The sequence below is a fragment of the Phalacrocorax carbo genome, chromosome Z, assembly GCF_963921805.1.
Source record: "Phalacrocorax carbo chromosome Z, bPhaCar2.1, whole genome shotgun sequence".
NCBI classification, from domain to species: Eukaryota; Metazoa; Chordata; class Aves; order Suliformes; family Phalacrocoracidae; genus Phalacrocorax; species Phalacrocorax carbo.
In genome coordinates this window covers 45,557,327-45,575,206 of record NC_087548.1, presented here as the reverse complement: position 1 = coordinate 45,575,206, position 17,880 = coordinate 45,557,327, and the positions used below count along the sequence as shown (strand labels likewise).

The following is a 17,880-nucleotide window of genomic DNA, read 5'->3' as shown; positions in this document are numbered from 1 at the left end:
TGCTGTTTGAAGTTGAAAGTCTGAGTGTGGTTTTTTTCCCCCTTGTAGTGGAATTTCTGGTTATATCGTAGAAGCTATTGCCTCAGTGCTCTGCAGTAGCCCAAAACAGTTAATGAGAGCGGTGTGTGTCCTCCTCTGTGGCTCAGTGCACTCAGCCAGGGTTTTGATGAGGCAAACTGGAATATGGAGAGTGTTTCCCTTCGAGATAACAGACTAAATGCCTCCTCTGGTTTTAACTCCATGGTAGGTGGTAGATCAGGGCTGAACTCAGCACTTTTCTGTTCTGGCACCAACAGGGTCAGGGCAAGACTTCAGCTTTGCTTTGAAGTAGGCTGTGTTTGAAGGAGGTGATAAATGCAAATATGCTTAAGGAGTTTGAGTGTGATGATTCTGGAATTGTGGTTCACAAGAAAAACCACTTGATTCTCAGCAGTCTTAACTATTTTCCATGTACTTCTCCAGGCAGAGTGCTAAGTTGCTCTCAGAGGCTCTGAGAAGGATGCAGGACCAGAGGGTCCTAATCCCACCCAAGATCTCTTCTTTGCCTTGAGGGGAAGCCAGTTTACACCAGTGCACATTGCATCTGCAGCTTGCTAGGTCAGGTTTGCTGGTTTGTACAACATGGGAAGACTCTTGAGGCTTCTCCCTTGCACCTTCTTGCTTCCCCTGCCCTCCTTTGGGCAAAATAATAGACGTGCAACTGGTACTTTACCTTCTCACACTCTGACAGTGAATGAGGAGCCCCAGATGTAGAAGGCAGCAGGTGGATAATTTTATTCCTGATTCAGCTATGAAAAAGAGTTATCATTCTTTCTTCCTACTGAAATGTGTTTATAAAAGTGATTGCTTACTTGCTTGTTCTGTCTTCCCCTTATGTCCATGAACCCTTCAGGACTTCAGGATGCATTTGACAGTGACTGGGAAACAGGGAAGATCACTTACAATAATTATAAAAATGGATCTGATGACGCTGTTTTGGCTTACAAACTCTTGGTACAAACAGGCAACCGAGCAAAGCCCATTGACATCAACCAGGTACTGTATCAGAGTCCATACCGGTTTATACAGGCATACAAAAGTCATCAGGAGCGGGGGCAGATGCAAAGAGCATGCCATAGTCTCTTTCTTCATCTTTATGAATTGAATGCCTGAGTTACTGGTTGGCATGTGTTTGGTGCTTCTCCTATGCCAAACACAGTCGTTTTCCACTGAAATTGCTGCAAAAAAAATGCTTTGCTGCATCCATAGGTGGATGGAGTTTGGTCCTATGCCAGACCGAGCCCTAAGTGGCATTGTTTCTGATGTGAATCAGGTTGCCTTACAGGGTTGACCTTTGCTCAGCTTTCTGCTGTGACTTCGATTCTAGCATTTGCAATTTTTTGGTTAGTTCCTACTGATTTGTGCAAAGCATACCATTTAAAAGAAACTGTTGATGAATGATAATGGAAGGGGACTGAAATCATTATGTGTGATATCATATTCTTGTACCGTCATCACTAAATACAGCTATAATCTTTTAGATCTAAAAATGGCAGTTGCTTGAGCTGCCTAAATAAAATATGTCTGAGGTTCTTTTGCAAGGTTATCACAGCACATGACTGCATTTGCTGTAGCCATTGGTAGGTGAAAACACATTAGGTTTGACTCGTTACGCTAAAATTAGATTTCAAACCCCTAAGGAGAAATTCTGAAATAACTTCTCCTCTCTTAGAGTCATCATTGACTCGCTGTGCTTTCAGGCAGAAAAATAGTCTTTCTAATGAGCTTCCTGGCAGATCTGCTTACTGTCTTTTTTTTTTTTTTCTTTTTCTTGGCATTAAAGGTGACAGATTTACAGGATACATTGTTCAAAGTTACTATGGTGTGTAAAACACACTGCTGTATAGCAACATGCAGCATGCTGTCAGGTCTGAATGAAGCTTCAGCTATGAATTAAGTAAAGAAAGGGAGCTGAAGAGAAGACTTTCAGTGAGATTTTGTTTAGCGGAGTGTACCAGGTACGCTGTGGAACAAATGCGATTGGACTGCAGCTGCTGATATAATTTCCTGTGCCTGGGAGGGAGAAAAGTGTGGTGCACCCACAGGGGCTGAGTGCTGTACTGTGCAGTTCCAGAGACAGCTTGAAGACATACAGTTGTTGCATATCCTGTGAACTAATTGAATCCAGATCCTTGGAATCCAGCTTTTTTTTTTTTTTTTAACGGCTGTCACTGTTGTTTTTCATTTCATTAAAAAGACCTGAAACTGGAGCCAAGCCAGAATTTTAAATAAACAAAACAAAAAACCCCAGTAATACTTTTCACCCACAGAGTGCTCTGTCAGAGCTCTAGCTGTGCAGGATTTGGCTACAGAACCCTAGAAGTGCACCACTGCTGTTTACCCCACAGATGCATTTGCCCACAGTGACCCAAATAACACAGGGCACTCGTCTGCTTTCTTGACGCTGGGCATTTTCTGAATACATAGGTCATAGGAGGCAAGTGTTAGCAAAATTTATACAGATGTTGTTTTATTTTTATAGCTCTCCTCCATTTACTGGGTGGCATTTCCTTCAGTGTTAACAACAGAGGTTAACTGCACACAGACGTGTATAGGGACTCTTGCCAGGTTTTCTTTCCCTTTCTTTAAATATGTTTCTCCAACTTGGTTGTTTTTCACTCTTGGCTGTAGGCTTTCAGAATTCGGATTTAATTGGTTCAGCCTATTCTGGAACCATCTGCTGATCTAGTGGTTATTGTAAATATTATATGAGTACTAATTTATAAATAACCACTTTCTACTGTCACTGTGGTTTTTTTAGATTTTTTTTTTGTTGTTATTAATAGCAAACAATAGTTTACTGATAAGTCACTTAAAGTGAAGATTCATACTCTTTTGCTTTTCCCCTCCTGTATGTATATTGCATCTCAAGGCCGTTTGTTGAAAGTTTTACGGCAAGAGCCCCGAAACCAACACTTATGCTGAAAGGCTTCTAATTTTTTCCATTTTGCAGTTGACTAAACAGCGTCTGGTGGATGCAGATGGAATCATTAACCCAAATGCTTTCTACATCTACCTGACAGCCTGGGTTAGCAATGACCCTGTGGCCTACGCTGCCTCGCAAGCAAACATCCGGCCTCACCGCCCAGAGTGGGTCCACGACAAAGCAGATTATATGCCAGAAACAAGGCTGAGAAGTGAGTAGCATTTTGTCTTAATGTCTTAAAGCTCATGTACATGTGCCTGCTCCTTCCTTCAAGAACCAGTAACTCTGTAGTTGGCTGATGCTGCACAGGGCTCGGCAGCGCTAAACAGGACAATATACTGTGTTACTCTGTAATCTTAGGACACCCCATTGCAAATGTGGCACCACTGCGGGGTTTTGTCATGTCGAAAAATGAGTTTTATAACCCTTCAAAGCCCTAAAAACTTGCAGTGAGCATTGCTTTTTAGTGTAACCTGAGTGTTACATGCTGTGTCTGTGAGAGAAACCTAGAGATTGCATAAAATTGCTGCCTATGTAATTCTGAAATTTCATCACTGAGATTATATCATGTTTATCCTCAATTTTTAATACCTAAGAGAATTTTATCAAGTTAGCTCATAGGCTAAGCTACCAACACTGATACAGTACAAGAGCTACTTAGGTAGGGGAGCAATCCCATTCCACGCCATTCAGTGCTTTCCTGAGCACCGATGCCAGTTTGCAGTGCTTTGCTTCAGCTTTCTATTTACTGGGAGGATTGCTAGTTGGACACCAGTGGGGAAGGGGAGAGGGCATATAGAGGAGGACTGGTGCACTTGGAAATGTGATTGGGTAACCTAGTAGCCGTGCTTCAGTGTATCCGAACCCTACAGCTTTGTGGCAGTCAGCCAAGTCTTGTCTTAATGAAAATTTATAGTTGAGATTATAATAGGGCAAATCATGTTTAGCAAGTCAACTGAATGACCCTGCAGGGTCTGGAACACCCAACGGCAGTAACAAAATGCTTGTTGTAGAGGATTTTTTTTTTTCTTGTCATACAGTAGACTTAGCATTGCACTCAAAAAGAAGTATGGACAATGTTGGTTTGTCAAATAATTAAAGGATAACAAGTTATGTATTTCCTCAATAAACCAATACTTTTATATTACCTTTTTTCCCCCAGTCATTTGCATCAGTAACAGAACATGGATTTCCAAATCTGAGTTTCAAAATATTCAATAGAAATCTTAAAAACCAGCCAGCCTGATTGAGTGTAATTTTTATCTAGTTTCGTGTCAGTGGACCCCAGTTCACCTCAGGGAAATGACCGCTGATTTCAAAGAAACTGCACTTTTATAAAAGAAGAGCATTTGGATAAAATGTTTAAGATGGTGTTATCTTCTACTTTATATTGCAGTTAGGGGTTTTTGGGCCAGGTATTCAGTAAAAAACAGTACAGCACTGATAAGGATTAAATACATATATTGAAATGCATCTGTTAAATTGCATAGAATTGTTTGGGGACTTGATGTAGACTGTGTTCATCCCATTGTACCACATGATAAAACATAGTAATCTCCTGTGCTGCTTCAGCTTTCAATTTCTCAGGGACTTTTAAAAATGTCACTTGTTCGAAAGAAGTAAAATTTAATTCCAACACCTTTAAGCATTTTGCTTTGGAGAACAGAGTGTTTTGCTAATCATGCTTTCTGTGTTTCCTCTTCTTTTCAAACACACATTTTAACACTTCTGTCCTCTTCCTAGTTCCAGCAGCTGAGCCCATAGAATACGCTCAGTTTCCTTTCTACCTCAATGGATTGCGTGAAACTTCTGACTTTGTGGAGGCTATCGAGAAAGTGAGAGCTATCTGTAGTAACTACACCAGCCTGGGGATCGCCAGCTACCCAAATGGTTATCCATTCCTGTTTTGGGAGCAGTACATTGGGCTTCGTCACTGGCTCCTTTTATCCATTAGTGTGGTTTTGGCTTGCACGTTTCTGGTGTGTGCCCTCTTCCTCCTAAACCCCTGGACGGCTGGGATCATTGTAAGTTTGTTATAAGGGTCTTTGTTGAAGCTAAATTCCTTTCAGCATAGCTCTTGCTGTAGTCGGGAAGGTTTTGTTTATGTCTGGGCCTCTGGTGGAGTATGTATATTGCATCATTCATTACATATTTATTCAACTTGAGGGGGTAGGGTTCATGCTAAAAGTACAAACCTTAATAACCTTAATCCGTTGGCCACCTTTTTTGCAGCTTTAAAGGTTTCTTGGAAAGGTACATAAACTTTTGCCCTTGCTCAGATGCATGCTAAGATGAGAAATAAAGAGAGGAAAATTAAGGGTTTTATTAAATATTAAAGTTATTTCTAATTATTTATTCCTTCTCCCCTTTTATCAGGCGTAGTTATTTTTCAAGCAGTTGCTTGTGACTAACTTGCCCATAAATTCTCCCACTGATTTCTGAATGCAGTCTTTCTGGAAAAACTGAAACACTTGGGTTGTATGGTACACAGTGTGGAAAGAGTGTAACTGAGCTATGGAGGAGAAAGAGCCATAAAATTATAAACTGAAGAGAATACTCCTCAATGCTTTCTGCAAGGCACCATAAGCCTCTCAGTAAACATTCAAGTTAAATTGAATGATGATGTTCCTATGTTTAAATTCCATAAACTATCCTATGGTTTATAAAATGCCAGAAGTAGAAAAGTGTAAAACGGTTACTAGTTTTTGTAATGTACGTTTATAAGACAGGTATGTTAAAAGGTAAATGTTTAGTCTAGAATATTTTTCATAGCACTTAATCAAGCAATTTATGTTATTACTCTTGATTCATTAGCTTATAAAATCATTTATTGTAGTGCATACTTTTTTCCCTTGGAAAAAGCGTCTATTTTCAGAGTCCGCCATTGCTTTTATAAGCATGTCTATCTTTTTTTTCCTGCTTGGCTTTAGCAACTTTTAAAGTTGATTCTACAGATTTCCTCCCCCCACCTTTTCCTCAATTTTTTTTACAAGGTAGATGAAAGAAAAATAAAAGCTTTCCGTTAGATTTAACTGTTCACTTTGTCTGTGTCAATCCCTCCAAATATCTTAAAAGCTTAGAGCCCCTCTGTAACCTGAGACTCATCAGCTGATTATGGCATTCACTTTCTTCTGGGCTTTAAACCTACTCAGCAGTCATACTCACTTATATTTGCAGTTCTACAAAAAGAATTCCAGTACAGGTAGTTGAAAGTTACTTTTTCTGGAAGGATTGGCTGAGAAACAGGTGAAAAAGAGAAAATGTATGTTTTGGGGGGTACCCATGATAAGGAAGAATAAGTTGTTTTTCAGATCACTGATAAATTGTAACCAATGCAGATTTGATGCTGGGTCTGTTAACTGGTTCTTAGGAGTATAATTTAAACTGGATCTTTAGCAAGCCATTGCCGTTGAGCGCAACGAAACAAGGGGAGCAGCTTGTCTTCAGGAGTATAGGGTGTCTTTGAGGAGTATGTTTTACAGTCACTGTGTTGTTCTGAAATATCTTTCTCTTTTGTCCGGAGTGTAAGAAGTTACTAACAGCTGTTTAAAATCATCTCATCTAGGTGGTGGTGCTGGCTCTGATGACTGTGGAGCTGTTTGGCATGATGGGTTTAATTGGAATAAAGCTGAGTGCAGTGCCTGTGGTTATCCTGATTGCTTCTGTTGGCATTGGCGTGGAATTCACTGTTCATGTTGCTTTGGTATGTAAAATCAGGAAGCATTTTCAAAATACTGTAAAACAAAAAGGTGGCAATGTTAGGATCACAAGTCCTTTACTTAGGTTTCCTAGCCAGTGACTTGATTCTTAGAAGGAAATTGCTGACAAACAGTTCTGTGTACTGTTTGGTTTGTCTTTATAGAGCAGAGTTGATCTTGATGAAGCCGTTTCTAACTATTGAGTCAGTCTCCCAGGAGAGAAGAGGGAATACATTAGCTGTGGTATCTAGTTGTCTGAGTGATGTAAATATGTAGTCAAAGCAGAGCTCTTAATGCACCTTACTTCAGCCCAGACTCTCCTGGTCCTTGTCTGCAGCCTCGCTGTTGTTGCCTCAGTGCTATGTAGCTGTTTGTTCCTTCTTGCATGTGGATTCTGTATCTTGTGGAAGAGAAGCATTTTAAAAAGATTTTCAAAATCACATATAATGTAATTTAATCTCTTTAGACCACTAAAATTTGAATGTATTTGGATTCGTTTTTCACTTGGAAAATCTGCACCTTCTTTTCAGTACCTGTCAGCTATTAATAGTGGGCACAAACATGCAGTCTTTAGGAAAATAGATTTCCGATGAGGGGGAACAGAGAGGGGGAAAATGTAGGTATAAATATACATACATACATATATATATTAAAAAATAAATATATATGTATAAATAAAGATTTTCAACATTTTCAAGGTTAAGTGTCCAAATCTACAGTGCACCTACTTACCCAGCTTAGTCGACCTAATGTGCAAAAATGTGTAGAAAAACAGCGTGCTTGCAAGGGGGCAATTTTGGTGTTCAAGATAGGCAAAACTCATCTTGCTTTATTTGGTGACTAAGAATAAAGGGCTATTCTTCTGTGTTCACTTTTGACAATGTTAGCACTGACCTTTCCAACATTTTGCATGCTCAGCGAAGTAATTTTCCTATGAGGCTATTCTAATCAGTATTTTAGAATAGTTTAAGAATATCAGTGTCTTCATGGATTTTAATTTTACTTTATTACAAAGTAGGAAAGGATGAGCGGTCGATATAATATTTCAGGGAGGAGGTGCTTGTAGTCTCTGTAATCTCTAGTATATTAGTACTGTAGCAATCAAAAAGAAGTGAAGAGAAGGGGCTGGAAAGTGGTGGTGAGATTGGATGGGAATGCATGGGCCTTTTAGACTCAAAAGGAGGACTGGTAGACTGCTAAGAGGGTCCGGTGACAGTGAAAAAGAGAGAACTAACAGGGATCTTAGCACAGAGGAGATGGCCAAATACTGGGAACATGTTGTGTATGATGTACAGAGTTGGGGCACATAAAATGGCAGGATGGAAAGAATAATTTTAAGAAAAATCATAGGGGAAGTAGGGTAAGGTTAAAGAGAAGCAACTGGATCCCTGAAGTGGTGACATAATTTTTTCCTCTACTGCTATGGATAGTTAGGGTTTTGGAGGTAAAACTGTTTGCTAGGACTTGTAGTAGTTTGGGAAGTGTCAGAAACTAATGGTGTACAAGAGGAAGAAAGAAAGGACAGTTCCTTAAAATTGAAGATTTAAAATTGAAAAATCGGTATTAAAAAAGACAAAACACTTACCTGTTTCTAAATGTGTAGAAAGTAGAAAGTAATCTCAGGATTAATTTACAGGATTTTGTATATAGATATATGTAAAAGTTACCTGTGGCTGAAGGTAAAATGCCAAACAAACTGAAAATTGCATTTTTTCACATTGAGTCTGGAGTAAAAAACTTTCAAATGTAGTCTTTAAATAAAAGAATGCCTAGTAGACCTCAGATGATAGCATCAGTACCAACCTTCACAGAACTTCTGCATATAAACAGTCAAACCAGTGCTGCACAAACAAAAAAGGCAGTGCTGGAACTGTTGATACAGAACTTAAGTGACCTTGTTTAAGACTGATTCACAATCTACTTGTGGCTTAGTTCTCTGCTATCGCTTGTGAATTGTGACCCCATTTTTTTAATTCTGCAAATAAATTCTGAATCAATAGTGGACTCTTACATTATGCATCTTTTAATTACACACATATACAAACATTTATATTACTTGTTAATATGTTTGTGGATCAGGTCCTATAGCTCTCATTCATGTGAGTTGTCTCACTGACAGCTGCTTTTACCCTGAGGGAGATTCCTTATCCTTTTATGTATATGGGAATGTAAAATGTCCTGGATAAATTTAATTTTCCATAGACCACTTTTAATCTGACACTAAAAATTAATACTACATGGTTTGGCAACTGTAAAAGTGAGGGTAGGGAATCTCACTCCACATGTACCCATTTTTGGTCTGCTTGTCCCACCAAATAACTTTTTAATGTGTTGACTGGTTTCACCCCAAATTTGTCAGATAAGTGAAAATAAGCTGCTAGAGAAGAGAGACTTAAATTCCAGGACCAAGAGTAAGATAGCTGCTTGAGCTGGTATCTTAATAGGCAGCAGAGAATTTGCCAAAGAGAGAGCCCTTATAAATCACAGGAAGAAAATCAACCAGGTTCTTATCTTGTTAAACCGTTAAGTCGTAGACAGAGAAGACAAATTCATACACAACAGGAGCATTTGAGTGTTCTTGATACAGCTTGTTCACTAAGGAGTTGGAGGGAGAAAGACATTTCACTAGTCATAGGCTCTATTCCTAAGGCAATTTTATTCATATAGGCCTGCTAGTTTTAAAGTAATTGAAGTTGGAAAAACATTTATATTGAGTGAAATAGAAGCATAAAAAATAAAAACAAAGCAGCACACAGTCTAGTGTTACTTCATACCAGCCCTGTTGAGTATGCTGACAGCGTTCCATCAGTTGGGCACTTGCTGTATGTAACATCCGATGGTCTGGAGCCTCGGCCCAGTGAGAAGAAATGCACCGTACCAACAGACGCTTCTGTGTAAAGGGACAGAAGGACCTGATGCTCTAATAAATGCTGCTGTGGGTGTCACCATGTACCTGAACTGAAGATACCAGTCCTCGGTCTGTGGCAAGCTCATGGGAAAGCCTGCATCAGTATTGGCTGTTTTCACAGCAAACTTCCCGTGATAGTCATGGAAGCCATTGCCCCACAAGCGTGAGAGGAGCAGCCCTGTAATTTTGATGCCTGAAGTGCTTTCACCATGAAAAGAATTATTTGCAGGTGGAAATAAGCAAAGCTGGAGAGGAAAGCCTACTGAGGTAGGCAGGCAGGCAGGCATTGTTTCCAAAATTATTACAGTGGTCTGACTCTGTAATCAGTTCTTACTCTGGTCGTGCATCCTCAGCAGCAGCTGTGTGGTATGACTGCAGAATCAGGCCTTCTCTTGCAGGTTAGACAGCTATAGGGGTACTTTCATAAACTATAGTTTGAAGTAATTAACTGGTGAAAAGCCGTGCATGCTATGAGAGGGACTGTTTGGAAAATTATGTATGTCTAATGGAATGGATTTCATTGTTCTACAGGCATTTTTAACTGCCATAGGAGACAGGAACCATAGGGCTGTCCTTGCGCTGGAACACATGTTTGCACCAGTGCTGGATGGGGCCGTGTCCACTCTGCTTGGAGTGTTAATGCTCGCAGGATCAGAGTTTGATTTTATTGTCAGGTAAGGCATTTGTGTGTGTTTTGACTTTCTTTTTAAAATAAAAATAAGTATGCTTTTAATTTTTAATCACTTCAGTGTATCTGTCATTTTATTACTATGCATGGTGTGTCAAGCATGCTTACATCATGGTCCTGCTTTCCCTCTGTTTTATTAACTCCTTGTTACATGCTAGACGTGGTAGTGTTTCCATTGCTGGTATTAAAATCCGTTCCAGGAAAATCTGACACCCAGCATGAAAGAACACAAAAATGGCCCCCTTCAGCAAAGTTTGCTAATTCTGGGTCTGAGTCAGTTCAAAGCATCTAGCATTGTCCAGTATTAGCTGGGTTTGGCCTTTAACCTTTAAGTCCTCCAGATTTCTTGTACGCACAACAGTTTGCGCGCAGCGGACGTGAACCTACAAACACGGTGTGGCTGCGCTGCAAGTGACTCTCTCTGGGCCTTCTCCTTCTATCGTTATGTGAGGTTTATAGCAATGTATAACACGGAGAGGAAAAAAAGCCCTGTTTGGGAGCTGGGGAGCCATAAGTATGAACACAGAACTTCATATTAAAATTTTCGTAAAGCAAAGCCTGAAGGCCCTTCTGTTTAGAACTACAGGCGGACTGTTTCTTGTGAATTTAATTAAGAATGTGAATTTGTCAAGTATGAGAGGAAAGCAAGTTTTTTCGCTGAGGGGAATTTGAGAAGTGCAATGAAACAGATCCTATTCTATTCCAAACAACCTGTGGAGCTCTGCGAAATGGCTAATCTTAGAAGTAACACAGGTTCTTTGTGGCAAACTACAGCATGAAAAAAAAAAATAATCCAAGCCCTAAAATGGAACTGAGCTAGAACTGGGCCAAATAAAAATGCTCTGAAAGATGACTTAACTACTTAGGTAGACATAAGCAGGATAGATGACTAGACTTAGCTGACATCCACCTGACAACAAGAACAACAAAATGTCAGAGGCAGGAACTGAGAGAATGGCTGCTAAATCTCATCAAGAATTTTTGCTTATGTATGTAAGAGATTTGAAGAAAGCAGGCAGTTTGCAGTTAGGCCACATGAAACCTACATTACTGTACAGATATTGCATGTCCTGAAATCGTATTTGTAAGTTGTTTCCTAAGTCAGTATTTTTTACTTTATTTTACTGATGTTGAAGAAATAAGGTAGCATTATTCTTCTAGGACCTGAACTTGTAAGGGTTGGAACACTTTGACGTATAGGTTACTTACAGATTTAACCTAAATTTACAGGGGTACATATGGTGTGCTACTTTCCTACTTAACAGACAAGATTTTGACAAGCATATTTTTGTGTCGCAGTAAAACGGAAGATCATATCAGCCCTTCACACCAAATTTGGATTGGATGTGCTCTCAGTTTATAAAATGAGCCTTTCAACTTTTCAACTTAGTTATTTTACTTTTTTTGGCCATGAGTTTCTCGTTTCCTAGCACAATCTGACTTTAGTTTGCCTTGTTTAAAAAACAAAATAAAATAAACTATGGGAGTCTGAGCATTGTTATAGTGGGTGAAGAAGATCCCAAACTTCCGGAAAGCGATAGATTAGTCCAACAATGTGGAAGATTAAGTAAATTAACAGACATTGTATACACCAACTGGTCAGAGCTATAATCCTCCTGTTTATCCTAGCGTTAGATGGATGAGATGCAAATGTTTTTAATGCCTGTTGTTGATCTCTGTCCCAGTATAAAGTTCTGGTGGTTTATGTTAGTAGAGTAGATGGGCGTGCTGATTTTTGCTAATGCAGATCAGAAATTCCCAAATGTTTACAATAGCAGGATATTTGTAGTTTTACAGGAGTCTGATATATTTGATCAGATGTGGAAACAGGGGGCCAGTAAAGTTTGCTGCCAGCTAGACAATGTACTCAGCAGACCCATTAGTAGCAAACTTGCCCTCCGTTCTTCTTTGCCTTCTCCTCCAGGAATTTACCAAGACTGAGTCCTTGAAATCATTAGTTACAACGCAGCCTTCAGTTTAGTCTGAGCCCCAGCTGTGCCGAATACCAACTAGCAAGGCTTTCCTTTTACTGACAGGTTTACCTTGGTATTCATGAAGGATCCCAGACCTTAGCCCTCAGTGGTGGGAAAGGACAACCACTTGTGCACTTTCCTCTTCTTCCATAGTACTTCAGCCTTTATGTTTGAATTGGCTGACGCAAAACAAGAGTATTCAGAGATGCTAAATTGTTCAACAAAAGATTAGCCTGCAATGCAGCTCTGCCATTGTGGAGTGCTCTTACTCAGTACAATGCTGAAGCTTACTATAGAATGGGCAGCATTTTCTTTGCAGAAAGTGGGCTCCTGTGTTGTAAAAAGGTTGCAATTCGAGCTATTTGGTAAAACTGGAACTCACAGAATTCTAGGCGGAAAGTTGTGATTAATGAACAGCAAAGGAAACCCTTACCTGATACACTGGAGATTTAATTAGAGATTCTGCTGTAAGATGCAGAAGCATTTCACAGTGGATTAGCTGCTGGGAGAAGAGGGCTTCTTTTCCTTCTAGGCTAAATTGTTTAAATTCTACACCCTTCACTTCATTTGTTTGCTTCTGCTGGGTTTTCACTAATGGGGGCCCCTTTTCATTGTATTTGTGCTTTCAATCCATTCAGCTATTCACTGCACATTCCATATTTTTGTGTTTGTGTAACACATTCATAAATAACATTACATGCTTCCAGATTCTGGGAAATTAACAAATGTAATTTTTTTCTTTCCTTTATCAACTAACACTTTGGGTTGTGGAATGTAGCTTCCCTAATTCAAAAGGTAAAAAACCCTATATATATAAATGGAAAGTTATATACTTATTTAGTATAATGTTAGTAATATTCTAGATTTAATGTAGTATATGTATTATTTTGACATATTTAGGAGTGATTTGTAGTCCCTTATTTCTAACAAGATTTGTGGCTATTCTCACCCTCAAACCCCTTAAACCCTACTTCAGGTATTTCTTTGCTGTTCTGGCAATCTTAACCATTCTGGGAGTTCTCAATGGATTGGTGCTGCTTCCTGTTCTTCTGTCATTCTTTGGACCATACCCTGAGGTCAGTAAAATTCACGGTGAACAGAATAAATAATACTAGCCCTGCAGTCCTGCCCGCCCCCAGATCACTCCCCTTTTTTAGAAGCTCTATTTTTTAAATTCTCTTGGATTTCTCCACCCCACCCCCCGTCTATAAGTTTCTTGCTCTACTTCTTTTTTTATCTTTATTAAATGTGCTCTTTGTTATTTAGTTGATACTTATATTTTTAAAGGTTTTTTAATAAGTATTGTTTTAGAGGCTGCAATCAGCAAACTTGATACAAGTGTAGGATTATTTATGCCTTTAAAAGCGTAAGTCCATAAAATAAGGATTTTCCCCAGTATTTTGCAAAGACAGTTTGTTTTGTACACATACCTTCTTCTTTCCTACCTCGCTGCCTCTGTTGCTTTCCTCAAAATATTTAACTGAGCAGACCACCAGGAAGGCCTGTGTGGACCAACACACACCAGTGGTGGTCCACAGACCACACCTTGATAACCATGACCGGTCTGCCAGAAGGTCCCCCCGTCCAGTCGCACCTCCCCCCCGTAGTATGCTTTTGGCTCAAGCAGCGTTTTTGATGAGTGGAAGGCTTCAGTTAGATGTTGATGACTTTACAGTATAAAGCTCAAGTCCAGCAAAAAAGGATTCGCAGATACCAAATTTGTTAATTATTCATTACCTACTCTATAGTTAACACAATTACACTGTAACATAGGGCTATCTTTATCCCATACTAGTAGAATCAGTGCGCTATGCTTCACGTGTCTGTGTGTACACAAGAATAAAATGCAAGGTCTGTATACAGCACTGGTAATATCTCAGAAGTATTTGCTTTTTTAGTATTAGTAAAACAATTAGTAACAACAGTGTATAATCTCTTATATTCCTAACAGTATACATGACCTGTCCCTTAGTTAAGCAATGTATATGACCATATGTAATTACCACAGACATTGCTATTATGTGTATGTCCATCTCTGTTTTCAAATAGACACTGAACCATGCTATACATACACATTTGAGGTGACTTTATGAAAGCACTGTTAACGGATGCTGAAGGGGGAAGCAAGTCCATGTGTTACTTTTATATTTGTAAGTGCAAGTACATGCACGCAGATGCATACGTGCACTTCCTGAGACAATGAAGAGTCTGTGTAATCCTGTTTACATACACATCCACAGATGGAGATCGTGTCTCTTTTTCTTTCATTAATTTTTTCAGTTCAGTATAAATGTTCATCACAAAACTGGCGCTAAGGTTCTCACGGCATGGGGGGGTGTATTTGGCAGAAGAACATTTGTGTCAAGCAAATTAAAAGGGTAATGCTTTAAAGGGTAAACGCTTAAAATGATTAAAAGTGTAATGCTAATTGAATGTTACTGAATGCATTGCCACTCTCAGGTTTCTCCAGCCAATGGACGAAACAGACTGCCCACACCATCTCCTGAGCCGCCCCCCAGCGTTGTGAGGTTTGCGCTGCCACCCGGCCACACAAATAACGGATCAGATTCCTCTGATTCAGAGTACAGCTCTCAAACCACAGTGTCCGGCATCAGTGAAGAGCTTCATCAGTATGAGGCCACCCGAGGCCCTGGGGCACCAGTCCATCAAGTAATAGTGGAAGCCACTGAGAATCCTGTCTTTGCAAGATCCACTGTAAGTAGCTCCACATATTGACCAGCAGGAGGGCAAGAAGTGTGTTTGGGGGTTTTTATTTAAATCTACTTATTTTTGTGGAAAGCTCTTTCATATTGTGGCTGATTATGCTTTGTGACTTTGTGCCAAAACTTGTAAGCAGAGCATGAAGGGCTTTCCTCATCCTGTCCTTCAGAATCAAGTTAGGTGTAAAATGATGGTATGAAAGCAGAGGTCTTTGGCATGCATAATTGCTGTTATATCACACTGGCACCAGCCACAAGAGAGAGCTCTCTGTCTGTTTGATGGCTGTTACCAGAGAGAGAACGGGGAGAGATTAAAAGATCCAGACCTCTTCCCTCCCTCCCACACAGGTCCTTGTGGATCACCATCTCACATACCTCTCTCTGACAGCACATTTTGGGGAGAAAAATTGATAGAGCTAGAAGAAAACAGTTCCAGGGGTGTACCAAATCTTGGCCCTGTTGCATCTTGCTACTGGGTTGCCATAACTGTGATTTCAAAGGAAAGTGAAAAAGCTCTGTCTCCTACCCCTGCTGATGCTGCATGCTGAGCTGCAATGCGGATCTGTTTTTGTTCAGCAGAGGCCTAGAAGTAGGTACAAGCACAGCCACATTTGAAGTTGGTCACGGTTTATTGACTGATGTGGCCGCTGTGCTTCACGCTTTTTACAGAAATCAGAAAACAGATTCCTACAGTCTATACAAACTACCCTACTAACATCCTGTGCGTACCCGGTATGGAATAGAGCCTTTTCCAAATGCCTGCAATTCTGCCTGTTGAACGAGTTAAGATGAAGTGCTTGTCACCCATCCCTTTGAAAAGAGGGACCAGAATGTAGGAAGCTTACAATAACGTTTTCAGCTGTCATCCTGTGTTGCTCTGAAGGTATGCTTCCCAGGTTTTAGTAACTTCAGGCAAAAACTACCCGGAAAAAACAACAATTGTCAGACTCCAGGAATCTACCTTTGTAGAGTTAGAGCCAGGACAGCATTATCATAATTGTTCTCAACTTAAAATACAAGCAAGCGTTGTGTTTGTTTGCCTAGCTTTGTCAGGCATAACTGTGCATCTTTCTTTCAGGTGGTTCAGCCAGACCCAAGGCATCAGTCAAGTCCCAGATTACAATCAAATCCGGAGTCCAGCACGCAGCAGGCATGGCGTCAGGGCAGACAACCCAAACGGGAAGCGAGGGAAGGGCTGCGACCACCTCCTTACCGCCCTCGCAGGGATGCTTTTGAAATTTCCACTGAAGGGCATTCAGGACCTAGCAATAGGGATCGCTTGGGCCACAAGGCTCGTTCTCATAACATGAGAAGCCCAGCGTTCGGCGCCATGGGCGCCGCAGGACCAGCATACTGCCAGCCTATCACTACTGTGACTGCCTCAGCTTCAGTGACTGTTGCTGTCCACCCTCCGGCGCACAGCCACAGCTCTCGGGGAGGGAGCTTTCCATCCTGCGAGGGATACCATGAAGCTGACCATGGGCCATTTGAGGACCCTCATGTGCCTTTTAATGTTCGGTGTGAAAGAAGAAATTCTAAAGTAGAAGTTATAGAACTGCAAGATGTTGAATGTGAGGAAAGGACACCTGGCAACAGCTCACAGTAAGGTAGGTCTGTGTCCTATAGCTGCAAGCTTTGCCTGTGCCAGGCAATGGTGTGATTGAAAGAAAAGAGAAAGTAAAAATTTCTCTGAGGTACCTTTCCTTCAGGTGGGTTTACTTACTGGTCCCTCACCATCTTAAATCTGCTGACTGTGAATATAGTACCTTTTGCATTAGAAATCAGGTTGGATAAGATAGTACTTTCCAACACTGAGAAGTTATAGCAGATTCAGGCACGAATTACTTCCAGGAGCCGTACAAACTGGGTAAGTAGGTTGTACAGTCCCAGTTTACCAGACGAGGAAAATGAAGCAGAAATGTTGACCAATGTCTTTAGAGCTGTGCAACTGCATTTACTGTTGATAGGTCCTGTCTTCTGATCCCTGAATCAGGCATGTTCTAAAACACTGTACAGAATGACATTGCCTAGGAGAGTGTAAAATTGCCAGCTACTTTAAGAGTTTTCCTCCCTTGAATAAAACTCCGTGAAAGAATTTGAAGTCCGTAGCGACGACTGAATCCCTCTGGAAGATGGCCCCTCCGTGCCGAGTGCATTGCTGCATGGTGGGGTGTCCCCTGCGCTTTCAGGGGCTTTCTGAGACCCACCCAGCAAACTCAAAACGCTGGAGGGGTCCGTGGGCCAATCTCTCCCTTGCCATGGGCAGCTGCGGTGACAGTTGCAGATTTGCGTGGGGTAGAGCTGACCTAGTACGGCATTTATCGTGCTGCTGTGAAACAATAGGTACACCCAAAAACTTGTGAGACTTGATACCTAAACCGTTGTCAGCCTGTTAGGCTGGCAAGAGAAGGTTACAGGAAACAGGACTGTCTAGAAAGGACAGGATATTAGCAGGTGTTTGGAGAAGAATAAAGCTGTTCATTTTCTTGAAAAACTTCCATTATTTTTATAGGCAACTTTGAAGGGGAGAAACCAACAGAGTTCTTACCCTGAAAGCTTTCTGGGGCTTGTGCCTGAGAAACCATTTCTCACTTTTTTAACTCTGTTTTTCCCTTTTGGGAGAAAGAGGAAGTATAAAATAGCTGTGGATCCCTGTTTTCTCTCTTTGCTTTTCAGAGCTTTACAGTGACAGTTTGACCAGGGCAAGCCATTTTATTTCAGTTGTAGAACTATTATATATGTACGCATGTGCGCGCACACACGCGCGCACACAAACACACACAGAGTTTTGATGGAAATTTCTTGATGACTCGTAATAAAATTGCCTTCTGGTTTTAAAATGTCTCTCCAGACATCTCAAAGTGCAAACAGGAATGAATGCCTTTAGTATCTAGAAGTATGGCAAGTAATAGTATCCTTAGAATAAGG

General features: G+C 40.6%; 1 protein-coding gene across 3 annotated transcripts in view; it reads left to right on the top strand.

Annotated features, from left to right (window-relative positions):
* Window positions 1-17,880, top strand: part of PTCH1 (patched 1) — a 75,342-nt gene that overhangs the window by 53,873 nt on the left and 3,589 nt on the right. For all 3 annotated transcript variants that reach the window (XM_064439594.1, XM_064439593.1, XM_064439592.1), the window contains exons 16-23: window positions 893-1,035; window positions 2,993-3,176; window positions 4,709-4,989; window positions 6,531-6,668; window positions 10,103-10,245; window positions 13,209-13,308; window positions 14,693-14,947; window positions 16,031-16,559. In XM_064439594.1, coding sequence (XP_064295664.1) covers window positions 893-1,035; window positions 2,993-3,176; window positions 4,709-4,989; window positions 6,531-6,668; window positions 10,103-10,245; window positions 13,209-13,308; window positions 14,693-14,947; window positions 16,031-16,558 — 1,772 coding nt within the window. In that variant the 3' untranslated portion in view covers window position 16,559. The remainder of the gene's footprint in view (window positions 1-892; window positions 1,036-2,992; window positions 3,177-4,708; window positions 4,990-6,530; window positions 6,669-10,102; window positions 10,246-13,208; window positions 13,309-14,692; window positions 14,948-16,030; window positions 16,560-17,880) is intronic.